The following is a 26,574-nucleotide window of genomic DNA, read 5'->3' on the forward strand; positions in this document are numbered from 1 at the left end:
GAGGACTGAGGACTGCACCCCGGAGGCAGCAACTCACATTCGATTTCCTGGCAGCCAAAGTGCTGACTGGTGCTTAGACTCTAGTGCCCACTGGAAGCTCACTTCCCCCTGGCAGGTGGCCTTGCCAGGCCACAGAGGAAGAGGATGCAGGCAGTCCAGGCGAGATCTGATAGGCTGAGGTCAAATGATAGGGGAGAGGATGAGGGGCCTCCCCATTTCTGAGGAGGGGGAGGGGTGGAGGAGGGAGGGTAGGTCCCGAGGAGACAGGGAGAGGGCTACAAATTGGGATGTAAAGTGAATAAAGTATTTTATTTAAAGGAGAGAGAGAGAGAGAGAGAGAGAGAGAGAGAGAGAGAGAGAGAGAGAGAGAGAGAGAGAGAAAGACTGACTATGACCATAAAGGGGAGGAAAGGTCCTCACCAATTCCTCAACTGCAGGTACATGGTAAAAAGTTCAAAAATATATGATAAAGGCCTGCATTTCTTCCCTCAATTTGTGCCTGTCACGTTTCCTGTGGAGGAGTAGCCTGCTCAGTGGTGTGCATGGCGGGCCAGTCACCGAGAGAGCCTAAGTACTAGATGACCCCCCCTAGCCGATTGTCCCACCTCACTCAAGCCTAAAGGCACAAAGATCAAGTGACTGAGACACAAATTATCTATCCTATGGCTATTGATGTTCATTAAAATTTCCTCTGATTTTTAAACAAAATTTAGCCAAGAAAAATCTTAGTGTTTAATACTTATTCACTGAAGCATTTCATTAAGATACATTTTCAGATGGGCCATTATGGGATCAAAGATCATGAACAATTTTTAAGACTATTGGGAGTGCTCTGGTACTCTTAAAAAATTAATTTACCTTGCTACCAGTAATGTATAAATAATTAAGCTTTATTGAATTCTTACTAGAGTTATGCCATGTATCTTGATGTCACAGTCTGTGGGATTCTCAAAAGTGTTTCAGCTCCCTTCACTCTAAGAAAATGAGGTTAGCACTGTATAGTCAAATGTTTGCCTTTCCTTTGCTCTATCTTATTTGTTTTCAAGCTAAATACTCTAATAGGAATAATTATAACAAACAGTTGTTTACATGTATTAAATGCAAATGGGATGGTAGGAGAAAAATTAGTTTTTGAATCAGACCAGTGTATATTTGAATCTCCAACTCATTACTTGGGCCTGTTATCAGCCACTTTAATTTCCTCTTCAACACATATTTGAATATTAATCTCTATTTCTTAAATCATAAAGAAAGTTAAAATTAGATAGCTGTGAGACCTCTGTTTCCAAAAAGGAAAATTATTCATGAAAATAGTAGAACGTTAAAAAAAATTATTTTTTTTTCTGAAAATATCTTACTTTCTTTTAAAGTCAAAAAGAAAATTTTTCCTCACGTAACATACCTTGTCCACAGTTCGTAAAATTCTCATTTTAAAAGTTTGATAATTATTATGAGAGAGGAAAAAAAAAAAAGAACAAACCACATGAATTTCAATGCTACCGAAGTGTTGAAACAGCAAGCGCCTGGGGCGTCTCCCGGGACAGCACAGGCTGTGGCTGTAGACCTGGGCTCAGCAGTGTCTCTAGAAATAGTAGCAGCCGGTTAGCTGCAGGTGGCTAAACAAGGGCTCAGCTCCCAGGCTTTCTGATTAGTGCAACTTGCCGTGGTGGTGACAGAATAGCAAGAAGAACAAATGGAAGTCGCATGTATCGCAACACTCGGTCAGTCTCCAAGCCGGTAAGAGAATCAACCCCGCGGGACAGGGCGAGAGGGTGGTCTGGGTGATGCAGTGAGGTCGGGAGCGTGAACGTGGGATTTCTGTTAGTGGCCTTTGGAATGAGTCAGCGAAGAAGCCTTTTGATTCTTGGAGAAGCAGATTTAGCCTCTTAAGTCCAAAGTGTAAACTCACTAGGCAGTTATTGAGAGTGTCTTTACAGTAACAGCTCACCATCGTCGAAAGCGTCTGCAAAATTAACAACCACGCCAAACGGGTGGAATTACAAATGCATCCATTTGGACGGAACCCAAAAGTTTCATAAAAGATAGTAAGTGAAGCAGACATTTTCTCTGTTTGGTTCAGTGTATTTCCTGCACTAACTTTGGGGGCTGGTGGGGGTGGGGTGTTGACCTCATCTGTGGTAACCAGAGAATGGAAGAAGGTTTACAGTGAGCTCAGCCAGAAAACCTAGACATTTTTACAGTGAGGGCATCTGGGGTCCCCACCTTTGCAGACTTCACTAAAATGCCAGTCAGTATCTTCTGCTGTGAGCCAATAAAGAGACTGATGAATGAAAGGTTTTGATATGAGATGCCCCTGGCCGGCTTCCCTGCGGGGAACGGCAGATTCCCTGTTTCCTTTGGTGAACCAAGAACCCTGGCCTTTAATCTGAATAGCTCTCACAATAATTTTAGCCCTGATTAAGAATTATTTATGAATTCATTAGTTAATATGCACAGAAAGTAATGCTCTAAGGAGACTCTCACAAAATGTTTACACAGAAATTTATTTCAAAATACGTTTATTGAATTCCCACTGTGTTCTTGGCACTATGTACAGGGTCTGAACATGCAGAGATTAAAAAAAATGGAAATTTAGTTTGAACGTTTAAAATAGTATTAGTGTTTCTATTATTGGTACAAAGTTATGGGCAATTTCTATTTTATCCATGGCCCTTAAGGATAAATAGCAATGTCAAAAACAATGTAGCTGGTGTTTCCATCCATCCTCCTAATAAAATTGGATTAACTTCCTGTCTGACTCAATATCCCAGAGAACAACCATCAGGACAGCCCAGATAAATCATTTGACTTGAGAAATCAAACTCCATTTCCCACAAACTACAGGGCTGCCAGAATGTTTTTTTTCATTTGAGTGCAGCTCTAATATGAAGCATAAGTAGATAATAATGTCAAAAGAGGGCCACATTTTCAAAGTAGCATTTAAGGTTTAGCAGCCAGACTTTAGGATGAAGAGAAAAAAGGAAGTTTTTAATGATTATATATTGTTTAAAACTTTAACTTACTAGATGGTAAAGTTTCAAAGTGGATGTGGCTTTTTAGCTCCTTATACCAAAATACTTTTCCCTACAGCTTCCAAAATTTTCAATCTGTCTTTTAAGTGGTCCTCACAAATCACTCGGTTACTAATTGATCTGAATAGTACTGTATAAAATTAACTGTTTCTATATTTAGCTGCAATAAGGAAGACTAAGCTATACATAGCCTCTTTGTTTTTCTGATCAACTCATTCATTTACTTCTATGGGGCATTTTAATAATTAAATCACAGATAGAGCAATCCTAATAAACACATCACAGCCTCAATCCTACTGAAAGGAATGAAAAAGTCTCACTGTAAGGATTACAAAGTACAAAGACAAGACTGGTGCAGTGTTCAGAATCTTTGTTGCAGGCAGCAAGCATTCCGAATCTTGCTTTTCTGGAAATGAGGTGGATTTGAAAGCACTAATCAGAGAAATAACACATTGCAGGGAAATTATATGGTTATTATTATGCTGCCATCTCTTCTCAGATGAAAGGACCATGGGCACACTAAAACTTATTCCACACGCTGTCTTTATTCACTTTAACTTAGGCAGAAAATTGGTAATGCCCACTGTGACAGAAAAATAAGCAAGATTACCAAGGACATTCAACCACAGCCTTTTTAGTTGCGTCTCAAAAACACATGCCAGTAAACCACAGTTCATTTTCATCGTGTTTCTCGGAGACTTGTGCAGCTCACCAGAGGAGGGAAGGCAGAATTCTATTACAGCCACTGACGTGAAACACAAACTCCTCCATGGTGGCAATCAAAAGAAAAGAAATGCGTGCCATCCACCGATGCAGGGTTACATTGCAAACCACTCAGATGGTGTTTCAGAGCTTGTGCGGTCTCCCGCCCCTTCACAGCTCAAACTCTTATATGTGATCACTCACAAGTCTGGAAATAACATACCCCTCTTGTTTGAATATTAGAACATAAAAGAGAAGGGGGGGACCATTTGACTCTTTCACTCATAGCAAATAAAGCACCAGTGGCCAGGATAAATTAATAAGTTCTTCATTTTAATATGGTATCTATATATCTGGTGACTTAAAACAACCTCCATTTATAACTAGAGAGCAAGTTCTCTGGGGTATTTAAGGTTTATGAGTTTTCCTGTGGACACCTATTTCTAAGCAATTCTAGACACCATTTGCAAGTGAGTCTTAAGTATTCGGACAATTGCTGGGATGTCTTCTCGGTCCTTTTAAATGTGCTCTTTGAGTGAAGCACTCAAAGAAAGTGATAGTTTTGTTAGCTTTTGTTTGTTAGTTTGCTTCTTGTTTTGTCCTTTTGTTTTTATTGTTATTAGCGGTTTTGTTGTTTGTTGATTCATTGAGATAGTCTCACTATGTGGCCATGGCTGGCCTAGAACTTGTTATGTAGACCAGGCTAACCTTGAACTCACAGAGATCCTTTTCTGTTGAGATTAAAGCTACGTTCCAGCCACCACACCCATCAAATTTTATTATCTTGATGGGGCTCATGGTAGAAACCTGAAACTGTCTGACCTTGTTTTTCCAACAATGTTAACCAGAGCATCGTTTTTCTGCCTGGACCCCACTTGAGCCACCTTCAGCCCAAACTCTGGCTGCTATCTTCCGCCCCAGAGTAAGAAATGACAAGGGAAAGAATGACACAAGGAAGGTTGGAAGAGAGCACAGGGAATAACAATAGGTGAAAATGCAAGACAGAAGAGGAAAGATTATCAGGGAGAAACTTCTGTTGGTTGGAACACATACTAATGAGACTTGAAAAGTCTGTTGAAGAAAGTAAGTTGCTGTTACATCTGCCTAGTGTGTCCAGGATAAAAACCATGGTTACATCATAGCTTTTCTTCTAATTTAAAGAGGTTTGTATTGACCCTCTATTGTCTTCAAGTGTGTGTGTGTGTGTGTGTGTGTGTGTGTGTGTGTGTGTGTGTGTGTGTTTAGTGCTTTACAAGTTTAAATAAATGCAAAATCACAAAGCACAAGAATGGAAGTATCTTAAAAGTATACAGTATACATTCTACAATTTATGTAAGCTTTTTCCTCCTCCAGTGAATAAGTTCTCAGAAGATCAAGGTTGTCATCATTTCGTGATTTTTTAAAAAAATAATTTATTATGATGACGGAGCCTATTCCAGTTATAGAAAAGTTAAAGAATTCAGAAAAGTGACTTCAAAAGTTCTAACTGATAGGTGTAAGGAATTGAAGGCAACAGCGGAAGGCTTTTCCCAAGAATAGAGGAGGTAAAATAGGGCACTAATTAAGAGGTAAAATTGGAATAGAGGAGATAGATTAATGAAATAAAGAGGAAAGTAGGTTATAAAAGGTTTTTCAAACGAATCAGCTAAGGGACTCTAAGCCTAAGTTGCTAAATTTGGCTGCTTTTTATTGGCATTTAACTTGTAGTGGTAGAAAAGAATCGAGATGAATATAAATATAATTCAATGCCTATAAAGGATCTCTGTGCACTGCATTTAGGTCTGAATTTGATGGAGAGTAAAGGGAGGCAGAGGTTCGGAAGTCAGAGACCCTTCTTAAAGCCTGACATTCTGACCTCAAATATAAAACAAACAACTTTCACTTGGCAAAATGAAATAAGTTGAATATTGTGTTTTCCTTTTCTCTGATTGCCTGATTGACTTTTGGCTAAAAGTCCTCACCAGATGTAGAAATCTGTCAACATAAACAACTGCCAGTGCACTCAGGCCACTTCCTACCCTGATACTATTAATTGTCCTAGTAAATAAACTTTAAGTCACTACGTTCCATTTCTCTTTGTTCTGAATATGCAGATAAGTAGCCCAATAAGGAAATTGTTTTCAGCATTAGTATACAAAAATTCACATTGTAAGGCTAAGTTTACTGTAGACCTTTCACAGACCAGTTCTACCTGTTTTTCTATCTAAATTTTTCTGTGTTCCTCATGATTTCCTAAGTCTCATAACAAAGAATGTGCTTATAACCCCCATTTGATAGGCAAAGAAACAGAAGGTTCTTGGAGAGTTGAGGATTCAACAGAGATTTTCCACCCTAGTTTGAACCCAAGTCTTTCTCATGATCCTGAGCTCATAGCTATAATTTGTTGATGCAGAAAACTTATTCGGTATTTTCCCACTTACCTTCATCTTCTAAACATGCAAACATAATGATTTTGTTAAATTATCTTTATAGCCAATGAAAACTGGACAGAAGCTTCTAAGCGTGTGAACACAGAAGTCAATAGACTCCTGAATGCTGTCCTTGGCCCAAATCTTTCCTTTAACAAACAAGGACTATAAATATGTCTTCTCACTCACTGCTAAGTAACTGGTGCCTCCATCACAAACTGTGTTGACTAAGTAGCAAAGGCAGAGGGGTGCTGCTTACTGCCTTGCTGCCTATGGCTTGCTCAGCCTGCTTTCTTATACCACCTGCTTAAGGGTGCCACCACTCACAGTAGGCTAGGCCCTCCAACAGCTAGCATTAATCAATAAGATGCTCTACAGGCTTGAGTACAGGTCAGTTGAAGTTCCTCTTCCCACATGACTCTAGTTTGTGTCATGTTGACAAACAAACAAACAAACAAACAAAAACTGACCAGAACATATATCTTATTCAAAATGCATTAATATATCAAAATGGATTAAATGCGTATCTAGTATCAGAAATATATGCAATTTGTGCATAAAGTGCTCATATGGCTCCCAATGGCTCAAAAAACACATTTGAGAATCACTGCCAGAAACTCACAATTCTTTCCTAATCAAGAAATCCTGTAGCCTTTCCGTGGTCCATGTTTTTCCTCACGAATGCCTGTGGTGTAATGACAAACCCCTTTTGGAAACTCTACCCCTGACTCCCTTTTCCCCGTACTCTCTGATTTCCTTCAGACTTTTTGCCTCAGTTTACTCCTGTGCTGAACCCAATGCCAGCTAACAAGAACACTTACAGGGCCTCTTGGGGTTTGGTTTGGATTGGCCTTTTCTTTTGGAACAATGAGAAGTGATGGGTGAGTCTGTCGTGCACTGCCCACATTTCTGTAGTCCGAGAGATGACATCTCCATCCCCCACTGTCTAACAGATGGGGGATGTGGGCTTATGAGATCAAAACACCCATATTCTTTCTAGTAGAATGCTGGAGGCATGGCTGAGGGGTGCGATGAGGGTATTCTTCTGTGACTCTATCTTCTTAGAAAGATGCACTCACCTGTCACAAGTGGCTCTGGAAAGAGCCTTTAAAATGTGCTGTATCATTTGCAGAGAGTGGACTAGAGAAATGCTCTTATTGGCAGTCAGAACACTGAAGAAAATCACAGAGCTATGCATGTCCCACTGCCTTACTGAACCTGCACCAGTTACACAGGTCACACACCCTCCCCTAAGGAGAATAAAAGAAAACAAATACCCAAGAATGTAACTGTATTCGTCTTACCTCACAGAACAAAACATCAGATTGAGGAGCTAAGCTTTCTTCTAAAGTCAGGAGAAAGAGGAAGCTGCAGAAATTCAATAGTTACAGCATCACCTCAAAGTCGATAATATTTAAGTGATATATATGTAATATACTCACATATGCATAGGTACATTGTGGGACATAACCTATACATCAGGGGGAAAAGCCAGTACTAAGAACACCATAAGCTTGTCTCAGAGTGAGGGGGCCAATCAATTATGAATCTGCTCTAATTTATTGTATTTTCTGTATTTATCATAAACCTATTTAACTTGTATAATAACAAGTAAAAATTTTAAATTCTTAAATTAGTTACACAAAAAGGACATTAACATTGTCTAACTGTGAGTTTTGCAATCAATATAACACAGAACTTGGAAATTTTATATTAGTTACATAATAGGAGACAATCCAAAAAGTGATAAAGTTAGGTCTATTTATTTATTTATTTATTTATTTATTTATTTATTTATTTATTAGTTTTTTGAGACAGAGTTTCTCTGTGTAGCCTTGGCTGTCCTGAACTCACTTTGTAGACCAGACTGGCCTCAAGCTCACAGCGATCCACCTGCCTCTGCCTCCCGAGTGCTGGGAGTAAAGACGTGCACCACCGCGCCTGGCAGGTGTATTTATTTTTATCTTATTTTATTGTTATATTTTAGATGCCTACTTATTTTCTAATGAGAGACAGACAGACAGACAGACAGACAGACAGACAGACAGAGACAGACAGACAGAGAAAGAGACAGACACAGAGAGACAGACACAGACAGAGAGAAAGAAAGAGAGAGGAGGGGGAGGATTTGGAGCGGGAAGGATCTGGGAGAAGGGGAGAGAGGAGAAAACATAATCAGAAAATATGATATGAAAAAATAATTTTTAATTTAAAAATAGAAAAAAAGGATTAACTCTGGGGCCTTTTTGTTTAGTTCTTAAATATATAATAGTCAAAGTATCAGGACAACATTATAAGTAAAATAAATTATTCAAAATCAATATTTCCCAGAGCAGAGCCCTGGTTCCCATCACCCTGCCTAACCCTACCATGTAAGTCACACTGTTCCACCTAGTGACAGCACAGTGTTGAGTATGGTAGTTCCTATCACAACACAACGATGTCTTCAGTACCCACTATGTGCGAGGTCACGGGGGAGATGGCAGAGAATCAAAAGGACAAGTTTCCGCACACTAGAGCTCTGTGGAGAGAATGAAAATTAGCAAACCAGGAATGTCAGTTAGTGACAAATACCATCAGGAAATGCAACAATGTGGCAGAGACCGGCCATGTTGGAAAGGCATCTTTGAGGAGGTGAAATCTAAACAGAGGGAGGAAAGACCAGAAGGAGTCACCATACACTAAGGTTGGAAAACTCCATAAGCAGCCAGCAAGTTATAGTCAAGCCCATATGGTCCAAATGGTCGTAGCTGGCTGAGGGTCTACCTGTAAGGACGGAGTGACTGGAACGGGGACTATTAGAGGACCAGAGTTAACAGGTGGCAGATAAGGTAGGGCCCCAGAGACCACACAGTGAATGTAATTCTAACTATGATAGAAAGCCTCTAGAAGATTTTGAGAGAGGAAGAGAAGCTAAACCCTTTGAGAGGGGAAGTATTTTAGAACATACGGGAAAGACAATGAGGTCTTAAAGGGAAGTTCGCATGCACCATTCCCTGTTTAGACAGTTGAAAGAACCCATACCCCGTGTAGAAGCCCAGGCCCTCCTACCCTTGAAGTGTCGTTCAGTGGGCCACTGATGAGGTTGCTACTCTCCAGTGGATGACCCCACACCATGCACATGTGGGCAGCAGGAACTGGACTTAGTGAGTGATTAAGTTGGGAGAGGCATGTTGGAGACATATGGCAGGAGTTGGAGGGGAGATATTGGGGACAGATATGACGATGTTTCATCATATGCAAAATGAAATTCTCAATAAATAAAAATGATTAAAGTTTAAAAGTTAATAAAAGCACATTAGATACGTTGAAAATACATTATAAACCAAAGGAGTGGAAAAGGCAGAGAAAGCAGGATGGGAAAAATGTCAACTGAATAGAAGTGTGCAGGTGCCTAGCAAGGAGAACATATAAAATAGTGTGGCTAGAAAGAAATATAATATATAATGGCTCAATTGGTATCTGAAGGGGAGCTAAAATATTTAGACGCAGACCTTTCAAATGTAGCAATACAAAATAATATTTTAAAAATACAGCTTAGAGTCTATACATTTCAAAGGCATTCTGTGCTAGGAACTACCAGACCAAGAAAATACTGTGGGGAAGTTTTTCTTCACTTCAGAGATAATCCTCTGAGATTACAGTCAGAAAAAGCAAGTTATCTGCAGGAAGGCTAGCCTCAGGTCAGGATAATTTTTTTTGCAGTAACGTTCATTGCCAGAAGGCATTCGGATAATAGCAGCAGGTTTCAAAGACAAAAAAATAAAAATAGAGATTGAATCAAGAATCTAATATCCAGCCAAGAAGTCATTTGTTATTAAAAGCATCATAAACATACTCTTAAAGACATAATGCCTCCAAAAATATACTGCTCCTGGGACTCACTTGAAAATGACATATACTGAAACCCAACTGATCAAGAGGCACACATCCGAATGAAGAGCCTTGGAACCGTGGTGTCCTTCTATGAAAGGAGCTGAGACTCCAAGGAGAGAGAATCTCACGTTGCCAGCTACGCACACATGAATTGACACCATGGGGAAAGAGAGTAGCATGTTCACATACTTCAGGCATGGCTACAGTGTATACAGTATAATGTTTTACTAGATAGGCTTGTGAGGTTAAGACACTCAAGTTTAGTTAACTGAAGAGTTCTGACTGCTCATTTAAAAATGGAGAGATCCTCTAAGTATTTTGTCTATAATTGCCAAATTGTATCAAATTCTTGATTGGACTAGCAATATATATCTGTGTGTATACATACATATTTTTACAGTGTTCATATGAAAAATTAATTAGATAATCCCAATAAGAAGGTTCAATGGGTAAGGCCACTTGCCACCAAGCCTGACGACTTGAGTTGAATTCCCTGAAACACATAAATGGTAAGAAGAAAGGACCGATTCCTGCTAAGTTTTCTTCTCCCCTCCACACTCTTACATGGCATGATTGGGTGCACACACACACACACACACACAACAATGATAAATGTTAAAATATTGAAAAATAATTAAAGATCATGGAAGACTGGTAACCCACTAGCTCTCTACTCAAATAGTCCAGGTAGCCATGATGGGACTCTAAACTAAGATGATTAAAACATAGCTGAAGATAAAATGTGTTGGTCATTTAGGGGAGGTTAACAAAGGAGAACAGAGAGAAATGATAATACCCAGCAATAGACAGTAGAGTAGACATTACCAATTTGCTGTCATAATGGTGAAGAATAAGAAAGAAGTCAACATGGCTACCAAATGTAATACTTCACTGTATAAAACATGGAGAGAGAGAGGAAAAGTCCGTTGTGTGTAGGGAGAGGAAAAAGTGGTTGCGTTTGGTAATGTTGAATTAGAGGGCAGGTGGGACATCTATGCAGAAAGAAGCGCAACTGAGAAGCATAGAAATATTGACTATAGCTGGGCAGTGGTGGCGCACGCCTTTAATCCCAGCACTCGGGAGGCAGAGGCAGGTGGATTGCTGTGAGTTCGAGGCCAGCCTGGTCTACTACAAAGTGAGTCCAGGACAGCCAAGGTTACACAGAGAAACCCTGTCTCGAAAAAAACCAAAAAATAAAAAAATAAAAATAAAAAATAAAAAAATAAACAGCCGAGAGCCATTCATAGTCAGTTGACTCTACGTGCAGCACTATAATCAATTCTGTCAGTCCAATTATCACTAATGCCCATAGGCCTTAAGCAGTTCAGTGGGCAGTCTGGTGACCAGACAAGAAGAGAACAAGAAGAGAGCCAAGGTCTCCCTGTGTTCCGGGCTGACCTAAAACTCACTATATTACCAAGGTTGACCTCAAACTCAGTCATTTTTATCTTAGCCTCCCAGGTGTTGGGGCGACAGGTGTGTGCTGCCACCCCTGGTTCCAAAGGAAATCTTCTTCCGGAGTGCTGTTTGGAGGATGGAGAGACAGCTCAGGGGATAAAGTGTTTGCTGGGCAGGTGTGAGGATCTGAGCTCAGACAGCCAGCACCCATCTGAAAAAGCTAGGCATGGATAGCACTTGTCTGGAACTCCAGAACTGAGGGAGAAACAGATCCTGGGGAGGGTCACTGGCCAGCCGGTCTAGTCAAAACAGACTTCCGGGTTCAGTGAGATACCTTCTCTCAGAAAATCAGATGGATAAGTGGTTGATCAAGACATCCAGAAAACAATCTCTGGATGAACCCACATGGGTGAGCACACCTGCAAACTTGTGTACATATACATCACATACACACACACACACACACACACACACACACACACACACACACGCCAATGCTCTTTTTTTTTTATGGGGTAGTACATTAATGGAAAGTTGACTCCATAATCTCTGAATAAGAGGTTCCCAATAAACGTAGGAATTGGAATCTTTCTGTTTTCATTACATTTAAGTCTTTATGTTCATGTGGTTACAATTATCACTGTAGGTATACGGTTTTCCTCATGTAGTATGTCAGCTTCTGTTACTATAACATATACTATAGATAATCAATTTTTGCAAGTTCAGTCCATTGTGAACCAGCGTGCTGACTAGAGGCCTGTGGCAAGTGGTGTATTTTATGGACAGGGCATAGAACAGTGAATTATTCAATACATGGTGGAGACAGTATGCAAAGAAAGGGAAAGGTGCTAGGCTAGCGCTTGGGTACTTCCTCCAAGGGCACCCACCCCAGCAGTGCTCTGACTTTCTCCCATTAAGGAACAGACACCATAACCTGAGGACCAAGTCTTTGTGTCATTAGTATGTAGCCTTTGAAGGGGACACTTCAGATCCACACTCATGCACATGGTCACTGCTAGAAAGACTGGGTGCTGTTAAATGCCTTAATACTCCCATTTAGAAGTTCTGTTTCTCCTTGAAATGGAAATCTTTAATCATAAAAATGATCAAGTGGGCTTAGAGTCCAGGATAAAATATACCTTATGCTATTTTATGGTAACTTTAAAGCTAAGCTCTAGCCTCATTATAGCCTTGGAAGTTCCTGTTTTATCTCAGTGGAGCTGCATGCAACAGCATGTAGGGTAGGGGCTATACGCTTCCATCACCTACTCACAAAGATGTAAGAGGCAAATATCCAATAACTGCGGGAAGTCCCACTCCTACCTACTCTGTTCAAAATAAAATTGTCATTTGATTAAGAATACTTTCTGGTTTGCAAATTTGCACACACATTCTTCCTGGCACGTATTAGGAGCATGTGTGTGTGTGTGTGTGTGTGTGTGTGTGTGTGTGTGTGTGTGTGTGTGTTATATTTAATAATATATCTGTTTAATCTACATTTTAGCATCACTTATTTTGTAGGGCAATAGTCTGAAGTTCATGCATGCTCTGTGGAATCAAGCCAAGCCTTCCCCTGTCAAGCAGAGATCCAAGGCAAATTATTCAAATGTTTGCTTCGATGAGCCAGAGGATTCCAATTTCCACGGATTACCTCTGCACATTTGTTCACTTTAGCTGGGTATTCAAATCTCTGGTTCAAAAGCACAGCTTTTACCATCTTACAAAGTTGTCTTGTTGAGTGATTTTAATCTCGAGTTCCTATTTCACTTCCCATTTGAGACCGTAATACTGTTTCCACAGTTACAAGCCTCTGCTAATCACGGCCCTGGGAACTGAGCTCTCAAGGGTTTACACAACCCCCTCGTCTCTCGGTTCCCAGGGCTGCTTGCAACTCCAAATCCTGCCTTCAGGGACCAGAGACTGTGCCTGCCTACTCCACCTGCCTGACAAACACTGTGGGCAAGCCAGACCTCAGTGGCTCCTCACCAGTGTTTCAGGGATGCCAGCTGAGAGGCAGAAGTACAACAGCCCAGCTGTGATATGGTCCCTGAAACCTAGCAACAGCTTCCATATGCCGGCAGTGTAGACGGTGGCAGTGCAGAAGGCGGTGTGCGCGTGGCAGACTTTAGGAGCGAAGAGAAGTCTCTGTTGTAAAGCGCTTTGAAGGACTGGGTTTTAGTAAGTAGATAAAGGAATTGTGCTTAAGACTGTAAACTAACTACAAACTGAAAACCATCACTGTTATCTAAATTCTACAGGTCCTTGAAGATTTATCTCAAGTTTAACTTTCTATATTAAGTTCTTATTTACCTACGGGAAACAGCTTTAAGCTATAGAAAAGCACAGCAAATGAGATACAAACACTTATGCATCCTTAGATGATTTCTAAATATTTCAGCTCTTAAAATTATGTGTGCATGTGTATATCTGTGTGAGGATATATGCACGAAAGTGAAGTGCACACTGAGGCCAGAGAGTGCGTCCAGTCCTCTGAATGTTGAGTTACAGGTGACTGTAAAGTGCCTGGTTTGGGTGCTAGGAGCCAAGCTTGGGTCCTCTGCAAAGCAGTATTAGCTCTTAACTGATGAGCCATCTCTCTCTTTTTTTTTTCTTTTTTTATTATCATTTAATTAATTTATTCAGATTATATCTCAATTGTTATCCCAATCCTTGTATCCTCCTGTTCCTACCCCCCCACCCCCCACCCCCGCTTTCACCCTATTTCCCTCCCCAAGGTCTGTGACCGGGACCCCCTCCCCCATTATATGGTCACAGCCTATCAAGCCTCATCTTGGTAGCCTGATTATCCCTTCTCTGACTGCCACCAGGCCTCCCCACCAAGGGGAAGTGGTCAAATATGGGGCACCAGAGTTCATGTCAGAGTCAGTCCCTGCTCTCCACACAACTGTGGAGAATGTCCTGTCCATTGGGTAGATCAGAGTAGGGGTTCAATGTTTACTATTGTATTGTCCTTGGTTGATGCAGTAGTTTGAGCAGGACCCCTCTGGGCTCAGATCCGCCCATCATGATGTTCTTCTTGTAAGATTCTAGGACCCTCTGGATCCTTCTATTTCCCCATTCTCCCATACTTCTCTCACCTAGAGTCCCAATAGGATGAGCCATCTCTCTTTTATGCTATAAAGAATTGCTTTCTGAAAGAAGAGAACTGCATTCTATTAAGACAGAAGACACAAACCACAAGTCCACAACACAAACTGTTGTGACAAGTGGGAAGTGAATCCTCAAGGGAAAAATCCCTTTTCAACTTGTGTCTGTGTTCCTCTCTTTACGGCTTGCCCAGGCTTTGGCATTACCTTTGCCTAGAATGAGATCAAGATTGCACAGCATCTTTAAATAGACATGGCCTATGAACAGCCCCATCTGGCCATCCACAGAAAGCTCCTCTCAGGGGTGAACACCCAGGACTCAGCCAAGCCTACAGCCTGTATTGACCGAAAGCCTGAGAAACATGCAAAAACTACTGAGGTTCTTAGTTAATTCCCTGGCTAAAATCTGGCATTTTTTCCCTAAGAAGTCTGACTTTGTCCTTATTTGGAGTTTAATTTTGTCTCCTAGAGATTCTTTTGTTGGAGTTGAACCCCCTAGTAAAAGGAACGCGGGTTTATTTATAAGTAGGGTCATGCATTCTCCACCATTGAGTGGAGAGCGGGGACTGACTTTCACACGAATTCTGGTGCCCCATATTTGACCACATCCCCTTGATTGGGAGGCCTGGTGGCACTCAGAGGAAGGATAGCAGGCTACCAAGAAGAAACTTGATACCCTGTGAGTATATACAGGGGGAGGAAGTCCCCCTCAGTCACAGTCATAGGAGAGGGGAGTAAGGGGAAAGTGGGAGGGAGGGAGGAATGGGAAGAGACAAGGGATGGGAAAACAATTGAGATGTAATATGAATAAATTAATAAAATATATTTAATAAAGAAAAAATGTAGGGTCATGACAAGTGCAATTCATTAAAGTCATACTAGACTAGGAAGGCTTCTTGATTCAGGGTGTTCAGCCTCTATAGAAAGAGGAAATTGGGACACAGCTACCCACAGAGGGAAGGAGACACAGAAGACAACCATGTGATACCACAAGCAAAGACTAGAGTGACAGGGCAGGGAATACAACAAAGTGCCCGGAACAAAACAATCAACAAGATGTATAGTTCATTCTCCTCTGGAGGAGCACCAGGGGACGTGACTCTAACGATACTTAGGTTGAAGCATTTATCTCTGCAGCCCCAGGACCACATAGTTCTGTCATTTTATCCAGGTAAAATGAACATAAATGAAGAAATAGTTTTGAACATGTTGCCTACGGTGTTGATACAGCTTGTCAGCCCGTTTCTGATGAAACTGTTCTTGTCCCGTCCCCAGAAGCAGGTGGATGCCTGTTGTCAGGGTGTCGGGCAGAATCTCTCAGCCTCTCTACCCTGCTTTGGTTCTCAGTTTGCTCACCTCCATAACAAGATAGAGTGGACCACCCTTGTGAAGGCATTGAAATACCCCAAGGTCGAAATGCAGTCTAAAAACCTAGGTGAGCCCACCATTTTGGTTGGGAGCCACTGTACCTGTCTTATGTTCGCAAACTGTTAATGCTGCTTCCTGTCACCTTGGACATTTGGCCATTTCCAATCATTTATCTTCCACAAAGTTTGCATCCAGGTAGCATATTATTCCCTAACAGGTCTGCAAGTTTTCAAAGCAATATTATTCTATCACTCTCTTCTTAAAGTAAGATGAGAGAGCCCCGGCGTAAGAGCCCTTACACAACTATAGATTAGGGAGGTGAAGCAATCTCTCTCTATCCGACAAATGAGAAGAGCCGTCCAGCAGTCAGTTAGACACAGCCCTACTCAGGACAAAACCGTGAACTCAGCCATAAAGAATACACACAGTAGCCAGCCAGCAGGGCGTGGTGGTGCACACCTGTAATCCCAGCACTCTCTGTGAGCTCGAGGCCATCCTGCTCTACAAAGCGAGTCCAGGACAGCCAGAGCTGCACAGAGAAACCCTGCCTCAGTGTAAAGAAAGAAAAGAAAAGAAAAAGAAAGGAATACACAAAGTGCCTAAGATTTAGATTCCCTTTCTTACAAGTATCTATCTTGAGTTACTTTGAGGCAGGTTTTACGATTCTCTCTCTCTCTCTCTCTCTCTCTCTCTCTCTCTCCCTCCCTCCCTCCCTCCCTTCCTCCCTCTCTCTGTCTCTCTCTCTGTCTCTCTCTCTCTCTCTCTCTCTCTCTCTCTCTCTCCCTCCCTCCCTCCCTCCCTTCCTCCCTCTCTCTCTCTCTCTCTCTGTCTCTCTCTCTGTCTCTCTCTCTCTCTCTCTCTCTCTCTCTCCCCCTCCCTCCCTCCCTCCCTTCCTCCCTCTCTCTGTCTCTCTCTCTCTGTCTGTCTCTCTCTCTCTCTCACTCACTTTTGTATAGGTGCCCATGAAAGCCAGAAAAGAATGTGGGGTCCCTTGGAGCTGGACTTAGAGTTATAGAGTTATAGGCAGTTTGTGAGCTGCTGATATGGGCCCTGGGAATTGAACTCAGGTCCTCTGGGAAGGCAGGAGATGCTTTTATCTGCTGTGCCGACTGTCCGATCTCTCAATCCACATTTGAATGCACAGTAAACCACCCCCTGGTTTAAGTACAGTACTAGCACTCCTTGCCTACGCTGTATTACTGCTATCACAATTTTATTTGCGATTCTGGAACATTTTACTGTTTAGACTTGTTAGGACTGTTTTTCCAAGTGCTGAATGAGCGTTGTTTACCTTAGATGGAGTCATTAGTAGCACTGGCGTCTCTACCAGAGGAAGTAAACACTGCACCTCGTTTGTTTGCCTGGCACTCGCGAGGCATATCACTATACAGAGAAACAGCTGGCTCAAGCCTGTGGAACTTACATTGCATCCTTCTCCATGACGGTGTGTGGACATAAGTTAAATATCTCCTTCAGCATAGAGAGCTGAAGTGGGCGTGGCCACAGACACCAAACGAAGGGCAAAGCAGATTAAGTCTCATTGCAATGGAATTCTTTTTAAAATGATCATTTTGTGTGTGTATGTTTTTTAAATAACTAGACAAATTGCTTTATTATGTAATGTGCCATCTATTAACTAATACCGAAAATTTCACATAAGATGTCTATGATTTTATATGTATCAAAATTAGCATCCAGAGTGCGAACTTACAAACAGCCCCAAACTGTTGTGACCAGTTACTAGTGATGAACCGGCTATCAGAAGCTCAATATTCACTTTAGCTTGGTTTTTTTTTTTTAACCTTTGTTTTCCAGACACTGCAAATGGATACAAACAAGCTGAACATAACATTGCTTCGGATCTTCCGCCAAGGAGTAGCCGCAGCCTTGGGACTCTTACCCCAGCAAGTGCACATCAACCGTCTCGTTGTAAGATGATATCTTTCATGCTCTCGGAACCCAAGCTGATTTTTCATCATCAAAGTGCTGTGGTTGATAAGCCAAATGAGCCATATTACCTGTTTTTGTAAATTCCTTTCTACTGAAGCAAGCCAACCCCACTTGTTCACGTGTGCTTACCCTAACAGTGGCAGTGCTAAGTTGTTAGAGCAAACAGATTGACCCATGCAGCCTAAGGAGTTTACCCTTTGGCCCTTTACAGAAAGCAGCTTATCCACCTCGTCAGAGTTCAATATTAGCTCCCCTGATAGGCATGAGTAAGGACCTCCTTACTTGTCCTAGCAACCTGACACAACTCTGTAAGTATTGTCCAAGTGGGTGGAACCGTTTGTACCAGGCTTCAAGACCCTGTTTACTAACGCATCTTCAAGTTATCAATAGATGATGGATGCACAGAGCAGAAGATTATGTGTGGCTGGAAATGAGCGGATCCTTACCCCAGGAGCTCACATGCAATAAAGCTTAAGATTGGCATCTGAGGCAGGGCTGAGGGAAACCTAAGGGACCAAAGGATCCACCGTGTAGGGTGACTCCAGGCCTATCACCCCAGTTACCCACACTTGTTCTGTACCCCACTTTCTCAGTGTCTGGGAACCTAGACACCATGAGCTGCGGGATCTCATTTGCACTGAAGATCGGTGTAAGCAATGTAGATTAAGTCGGTCAATTTTAAATCCCATTATTTTTCTTTTTGGCTTTTGAGGCAGGGTTTCTCTGTGTTACCATGGCTGTCCTGGAACTTTCTCTGTAGGCCAGGCTGGCCTTGACCTCAGATATCTGCCTGCCTCTCCCTCTGGAGGGCTGGGATTAAAGGTGTGTGCCACCATGCCTGACAATTTTTATTTTTCCTTGCCAAAAGCTTGTTGTCTAAGCCTCACATGACAGAGACTTTGAAAGTGGCTCCTGAGTTAGGAGCACTAACTGCTTTTGTAGAAGAGCCAGGTTTGGTTTCCAACTCCCACATGGCAGCTCACAGCTGCCTGCCGCTCCAGTTCTAGAAGATTCCATGTCACCTTCTGACCTCCACAGGCTGCAACACACATATTTTTCATATACATGCATATACAACACACTCACATGCGTGTGCATGCACGTGAATATGCCTACACATGCAGATAGATGAAATAATATATACGATAATTAAATAATATTATATAAAATACTTAAATAATTAATATATTAAATAATTAAGATATCTCAGGATTTTCCGTATTGCTTTACAATCTTTCTTCATTTATATTGTATGGAGAACCCAACCAAGGACTAAATAAATGCTTTCATTTCATTAAATTGTATACCTCATTCAGATTAAGCTCTCTACTCTCAACTTGTATCTACAGCTGTATTCTCAGGTATGGGCAGAATTTGTCTTGAGAGTCAATTTATATTTCTTAGTATTTTTCTGTGAGTAAAAGTTGAGTTGTTTCAACTCACACAGAAACATTTATTGTGAGTCTGCAATTTTTAGAGAGTGAAAAACTGTTTCAAAAGTTTTAGTTCAAAAAAGAAAATACAGAATTTGTTAACATCTTTAAGAGTAAAGTTTGTGTCTGAGGAGATGGCTTGGTGGTTAAGAACACTGGCTGCTCTCCCAAAGAACCTGGCACCCACATGGCCACTCACAACCTTCTGCAACTCCAGTTCCAGGGGATCTCACCCCTCACACAGATATACATGCATATAAAATAAATAAATAAGCTAAAATATTTTTTAAGTAAAGGTTGTGCTGGGCATATTGATGGCCACCTATAACTCTGGTAGTTGGAAGGTAGAGGCAGAGGATTTAGGGTTTGATTTCAGACTCAGCTACATAAGGAGTTCCAAGCTAGCCTTGGATACTTAGGAAGACTTCCTCTCAAAACTATTTCAAAATAAAGTCAGTTATTGTGTCCAGGTATCTAGCTTAGGTGAATAGACGCCTTGACTCTGGGCCTAGAGTTATTAAATGCATTACAACCAAGAGGAATTTTTTGGTTTTGGTTTTTGGTTTTGGCTTTTCGAGACAGAGTTTCTCTGTGTAGCCCTGGCTGTCCTGGACTCATTTTGTAGACCAGGCTGGCCTCGAACTCACAGCGATCCGCCTGCCTCTGCCTCCCAAGTGCTGGGCTTAAAGGCATGCGCCACCATGCCCGGCTGGGGAATGTTTTAAAGTTTGTACGTTTATTGAGGGAAAAAATGTCAAAGCTCATCTGGCATCTTACTTGGCCAGTCCAGCCTTCGAATTCACACAGGCGATGAGGAAAGACGAAGTGCAGTGGTGCCTGACAGCTGACACTTACACTGGCTTTCATCTAACTCATTTGACTTTAAAATATGACTTTAAGCATAAGTATTCAGGGAGCTTCTGAGAAATATATGTTAAGTTGGTCCATAGCTATAATTCTAGCATTTAGAAGGAAGCTAACACAGGATGCAGAGATCAGAGCCAGCCTATGTTATATCTGAAGTTAACAATAGCAATATACATATGAATATATAATATATATTTCACTAGATAATAATTTATTACCTGTTTCACATTTTAATATATTAACATATTATAGATTTTAGTATAGTAATATAATACGATATGATATGATATGTAATATATTATAATATAATTTATGTATTTTACATAATTTATATTATAGATAGTTCTAATATATTATGCCATGATATATTATAATATGTAAGTTATATTTTATATTAGATATTATTTATTATATATAAATTATAACATCTAAGTAATGATTAATGTATTATTTATCTATTAATATTATGTTGTTACATTAATATGTATTAAATATATGATTGTATAAATATATGTTAAATGTGAAAAGGAAAATAATTTATCTAGCAAAAGACAGAAGTTCACATTCTGGAATTCTAACTATCTAAAATAAGGCCATTTGAAGATTCCAGACTTCAGGCTGGTGACAATAATTCGAGGAGAGATTAGTCAATAGTCATCATTGCCTAAAATGACGTCAAAGATGCTAAGAACCCGACTTCACTGTTTGTGACGAACAGGTGAAGAGTTTACCCAACTTCCTTTAACGTCTTTAACATACCCAAACGGTGTGCTCTCACTAGGAAAAGAAGAGACGTGTTGAGTTGTTTGTGTCTCCTGTAAACCGGAAACCAGGAGAGCCGGAGGCCCTGCTGGCTGAGGAAGTGCTGCGTTCGCTTAACGTCGATGTTTTGCATCAGAGTTTACCGCAGTTTGGAATTACAGACATCTCCCCTGAGGTATGGCATTGCATGGAGCAGTTCATTAAAAAAAAAAAATCTGCGCTTGGCATGAGTTGCTAATGCAACCCATAAGCCTTTGAGATGAAAGCCCTTAAGCTGTGTGCAGAGTTTAAAACACAATCTCCCTAAAGGTCAGAGTCTGGTGTGCTTCCCAGTTTATGTGTTTTCCTTAAGAAAATTCACCTTTTGTGTTAAAGTTCCATTATTTGACACCTGATTCTTGAAGCCATTGTGACCTTGCCTTTTTTTTTTTTTTTAAGTAAACTGTCTACAAGAAATACTAGTTAGATGGGTTTGTCACTCGACAAAAACATCACTCTGGTCTTTTTTCCTCAACAAGTGAACACTTCCTCATCCCTTTCATTGTCAAAATAGTCACAAAATACTCATTTGCCCCCACGTTGGAATTATGTGAAATACTTCTCTCCTATGTGTGAGACCACTGGTGTTTTCTAAACTTGACACTTGAAAAAAGGTTTCTGTGCCATCTCTTCTGTTTTTCTACACAGTGAATAATCTCTCATAATCTCCCCCCCCCCCATCAAACTCAAAGTCACTAGAACCACCTGCATCCTAAAAAAAGATGCAACTCAGTTCACAAAGTCATGGAATTTGGCTTTGGAGGAAAAACATGTATACACAGAAAGTAGGCTGCATGGAAATCAAACAACTGCCTCAAAGTGACGACTCAGGGGTGAGATATAGGCCAACGCTTGCATGTGTTAGACACTGGTTTCAACGGGGGGGGGGGGGGGGAGAGAGGAAGAGAGGGAGGAAGGGAGCATGAGTGTCTCGATGGGGCACCCTGAAACACCAGAAGCCAAAACTCAGGAGGCAGAGGCAGGAGAGTCAAAGTCAGCTCCACCTACACAGAGAGCACCTTGCAGGCCAGTCTGGGTTCCTAATTCCAAACAAAACAAAGAAAACCCTGACTCTCTGCTTATGTCACTCCTCTTTCTAGTAAACCCAGCACTAGACTTGCATTTCAGCAGTTGCTACAGGTCCTAGAGTTAAAAACTCAACTATTGGAATCTTGAGCAGACAGTTTTGCTCTGTGAGAGCTGTTGCATTTGTACAGTGTTGCCCACCCCGAGCCTCAGTTTCTTCAGATTCAAAACACACATAAGTCTTTATCTAATGGACTTGACATACGGGTTAACTTTCTTAAATATATGGGGAAATCCTCAGATTTTGTTTGTAGCAAAGAAATGTGACTGCCTCCACCACACAAATATGCACCAAAAGCTCCAGATACTCACATCTCCTGTGTGAAGTTACATCTGCGTATACCCGATGAACACACTTCCATATGCATCAAATTTTCTCTAAATCACTTATATACCTACATCATATAGTGTAATTAAAATGTGAAGAATTGCTTAAAAAATATTATTTTAGGGAATAGTGACAAGAAACTGTACAGGTGAATTGAAGATGTATTTTCTTCAGCAGTATTTTCTCGCCACAGTTGGCTGACCTTGCAGACGCAGAAGCCATAGGTGGGGGAACCAACTACATGTCTGTCACTCCTGAACCGAGACAGCAGTCACCCTCTACGTGCACATCTTCCTGCTGCTTCTAGCTTTGTCCACCGCCGCGCTCCTCTCCTTCCTGCACAAAACTTGCTTCTTTTTTTTTTGCTATCAGAGTAATCTTCTTCAGTGTGCATCTAACTTTGTGTTCTTTGGTTTCAAAATACACTAGAATGCAGCCCAGATTGCTCAGTATGGAACGTGCCGTGATCTGTCACTGCTGAGGGGCTACTCCTTAGTTTGTGTTGGAGCAATCCTAAATTTGTTAGGTATCATGACCCTTAATCCCGTCCCTCCATGCTTGTAACCTGGTCTTTATATACACCTTTCAGCCTTCATCAGCCTGGCTAACGGAAAAGGCTTCTATCATCCCTTCCATTGTCAGCTCAGGTGCTCGATGCATCATGTCTACGTTGAGCTTAGAGCAGAAACACCATCTGCTATGTTGTCTTCAAGGCTGTCTCTGCACCATAGGCTCCTTGAGGGGACATGCCATGTCATTTTGTCTTTGTCTTCAGGGCTTTTGCTTTGTACAGCAGCGCAAAGGAAGCAATATGAAAAGCTGACTAACACATGGCATGACATCATGCTAAGTCCTACCCTAAGTTAAGAAAACAAATAAGCAAAGCCAATAAACGTGGAGCTGCATTAATCGAATTGTGCTCACAGATAGCAAATAGACACAAGCAGGTAACTTTAGTGTGAGGACCACAGCAAGAATGTGATGGCTGTTATTCAAGAAGAACTAATTAAAATTTATATTTCTGGTTTAAAATATAGAAATTGTCAGGCAGTGGTGGTGCCATGCCTTTAATCCCAGCACTCAGGAGATGGAGGTGGGTGGATCTGGGTTTATCTGGGTTTGAGACTAGCCTGGTCTACAGAGCAAGTTCCAGGGCAGTCAGGGCAACACAGAGAAACCCTGTCTCAAATTAATAGTAATGATAAGGATGATGATGATGATGGTGGTGGTGGTGGTGGTGGTGATGATGATGATATAAGTTTAAAATCACAATGTCTGTTTTCATATGAGATTAACATTAAGATAAGCACATGATAAACCAAGCACTTGGGGCGGGGCTGAACCTCCCAACATGCAACTGTAGTGAAGGAGATGGCTACACTCATAACCACTCATGAGAAAGTTATTGGTCCACAAGAGATGCCAAAGTCTGCCCTAAACTTAAATAACAAGTGTATTTAGTGACCTCAATATGCTGTTTTCCCATAAATTTGTTGGAAGCTAAAACTCTAGGGTCTGTCTAACCTCCAAGATATTCACGGTGAGAGCTTGTGGATGGTTCGAACTGGGTGTAAGTGGCTTTTCATCAAGGTGGCCTGGCCTGGTGGTCCAGCAGCCCTAGAAGGCCCAGTCCTGAGACACTAATGCTCCCAGGGAGAAAGCCGAGGAAGCCGAGGAAGCCGAACGCATCTGCAGACCCAGTCCTTGCTTCCCATTGGTCCGAAGTAGCATTACAGAAGTGGGAGGGGCTGTGTAAAGCTCCCACGGCTTCCTGTGTCTCTAGTTTTCACAGCTTATGTCTCAACACTCTCTCACCTTGTAACCCTCAAAATATATCTTACTGCGGCAGACTAGCCATTAACAGGCGGGGACAAACATGAGTCCCTGGGCTGTCCCTTACATCCGATGCCAAATTTCACAATGAAGTCTCAAAGCATCTAATTTATGGTAATTATATTCACGAAAAAGTGAGGTTTTGCTACACTTTCCTTATGTTCCTAGTTTGTTTGTTTGTTTAATTGAAAATGACTAAAAAAAACAACAACAGCAACAACGACAACAAAAAGAAAGGAAATTACCAAATAGGGAATTACTTTTGTTAATCATCTGTTTCTTATCTGAGTTTCCTGAAGGAAAGAGATCTCTCCCCCCCCCATCACCAGCGCCTGGGGGGGGGGGGAGTCTTTAAGACAAGGTCTCCCTGTGTGACCAGCTGGCCTGAAATTCATGATAGTGGGGGACTCGTGATAATCCTCCTCCTGCCTAGGCCTTCCCAGTGCTGGGACTACATTGTGAGCCACCACAGTATTGCTTTTATGTGGTACCTAGAACAGTGTAAAGCACATATTGTTTAATTATTAGATGCCTGTAAAGATAAAAACAAAAACAGAAGAAAAAAAAAAAAAAACAGCCTCCCACTTGCTCCATAAAGCAAATTCCAGAGAAATAAAATTAAACTCACTATTTTAATTTTCATTTGCATTTTCCCAAAATTGTTAGATAATCATTAAAACATTACGCTCCATATTTAAAAGTGAGCAGATTACTTGTGGGGAGGGGGAGGGGGGCGGAAAGAATAAAAGAATGGAAGCGTGAAAGGGGTTGCAAGAGATGGCGGAGTGCACGGCCGAACCAACTGCATGGCGCCAAGTTAGAAACCAGCTAGAGAGGCCATCGTCGTAGAGAAAGGAAATGAATGTCTCGAGGTTTAGATAACACATCATCTTCTTTCACTGCACCCAAGCGAAAGAGCAGAGCAGTGCAGCTATGAAATAAGCCATAAAGATGTTATAGCGGCAGTCACTTGACCTGGCCTGGGAGTCTGTGATTTACTGAACGCACAGCCCCTGACCAAATCTAAAAGCCATTGGGTTCACTCTATGCAAAGGTTAGATTCCAGATTGTTGTGGATTGCGACCTTTTGATGTGTGGCCTCCTGACTACAAACTTTTCCTTTATTACCCTACCCTTATCAGGCTGTTTAGATCTCCCAGCAGATACAGCAGGGGCCGAATGACTCAGGAGGAAATCTATTTACTAAGAATGTGCAGTGACTAAGTTCTGGTTCAAAACAAGAGCCTTTTTAGCTGGGGGTGGAGTACGGGAGGATGCAGGATAATTCTTCCATCCTTGTTGCTTCACTTTAAAAAAATAAAATCAAAACAAGTCTGTCTTCCACAGAAAACAACATGTTTATGCTCTGAGAACCATTGTATTATAGGAAGAAAATGGATCCAACCAACACAGCGTTTTTTTCCACCCTCCGAACGCCCCTTCTTCAAGTTTTCCATGACTTTAAGCTCAAATCCTTAAACTTGACAAATGTGTGCTGCTTGCATGAAGGCTTAACTAGCTCGCTTTTATAGCAAACAATGGATGCCATTTACTTGCCTGAAAAAAACAAAAAAACAAAACAAAACTTCAGCTCCATTCTCACAATAGCTTTCTATCAGCTTCTAGCCTTGTTTACAGAGAAACTAGAGCCCACCCCCCCCCCAAAAATGGCCTACCTGTTTTTTAAAAAGCGGAAGAATGTTGTCACAGGAACCCAGTCTTTCCAGCAGCGTACTAAGTTACTAACCATTTCAACAATCGAGTACTTGCAGACGCTCTGTTAATCAAAGCTTGTACATAAATCATTTTCTGTATCTATGCATCTGCCTAGGAAAAGCTCAAGGTAGTGGGGCATGCACAAGTCTCTTCCCAAATGATTTGTGTCATCATAATTGAACTCCCAAGTTTCCTCACTCACCTTTCTACGAACATTTGATTGAGAGCAGATATTAAAATTTCCATAAAGTAGTTTCTAATTTGCAAGTGCTACGTACCCCTTTTAACCTTAAAGAACTGGAAGTGAGCTCAACATTTAGGCACATAGAATATGGGTTTAATTTGAGACTGTCTTAGTCTTTGGGGCTGTCTGTCCAGGATAAGCAGATACTCTCCCTAAGGACTGTAAAATGGTCTTAGCAGTGAGTGGAAACACTTTGCTTGATACAGACTTTATGTGTTTCCTATCCAGATACCACCTAGGTTTTGTCAACTTAAGGTTTCTTTGCCTATAAGTCTACAATGTCATTTGACTTTATAAAACATTTCCATATCTAGACATGGTAGCCCATGCCTATGATCCCAGCACCTAGAAGTTGAGGCAAGAGACTTGCCTTGAGTTCCAGGCCAGGCTGAGCTTCAGAGGGAATCAGCCTAAAACAGAAAATG

The 26,574-nt window shown here is 41.3% G+C and overlaps 1 protein-coding gene across 3 annotated transcripts in view; it reads left to right on the top strand.

The window, feature by feature from the left end:
• The window catches only part of PTPRR (protein tyrosine phosphatase receptor type R), a 230,162-nt gene that overhangs the window by 112,146 nt on the left and 91,442 nt on the right, over positions 1 to 26,574 (top strand). For 2 of the 3 annotated variants that reach the window (XM_084794134.1, XM_084794136.1), the window contains 2 exons: positions 17,707 to 17,820; positions 20,923 to 21,078. In XM_084794134.1, the coding sequence (XP_084650260.1) occupies positions 17,707 to 17,820; positions 20,923 to 21,078 (270 nt within the window). Of the gene's footprint in view, positions 1 to 1,606; positions 1,738 to 17,706; positions 17,821 to 20,922; positions 21,079 to 26,574 lie in introns of those variants that run through there. The other variant, XM_084794135.1, reaches the window with a different exon arrangement.

This window comes from Acomys minous (assembly GCF_964271855.1).
Source record: "Acomys minous genome assembly, chromosome: 9".
NCBI lineage: Eukaryota > Metazoa > Chordata > Mammalia > Rodentia > Muridae > Acomys > Acomys minous.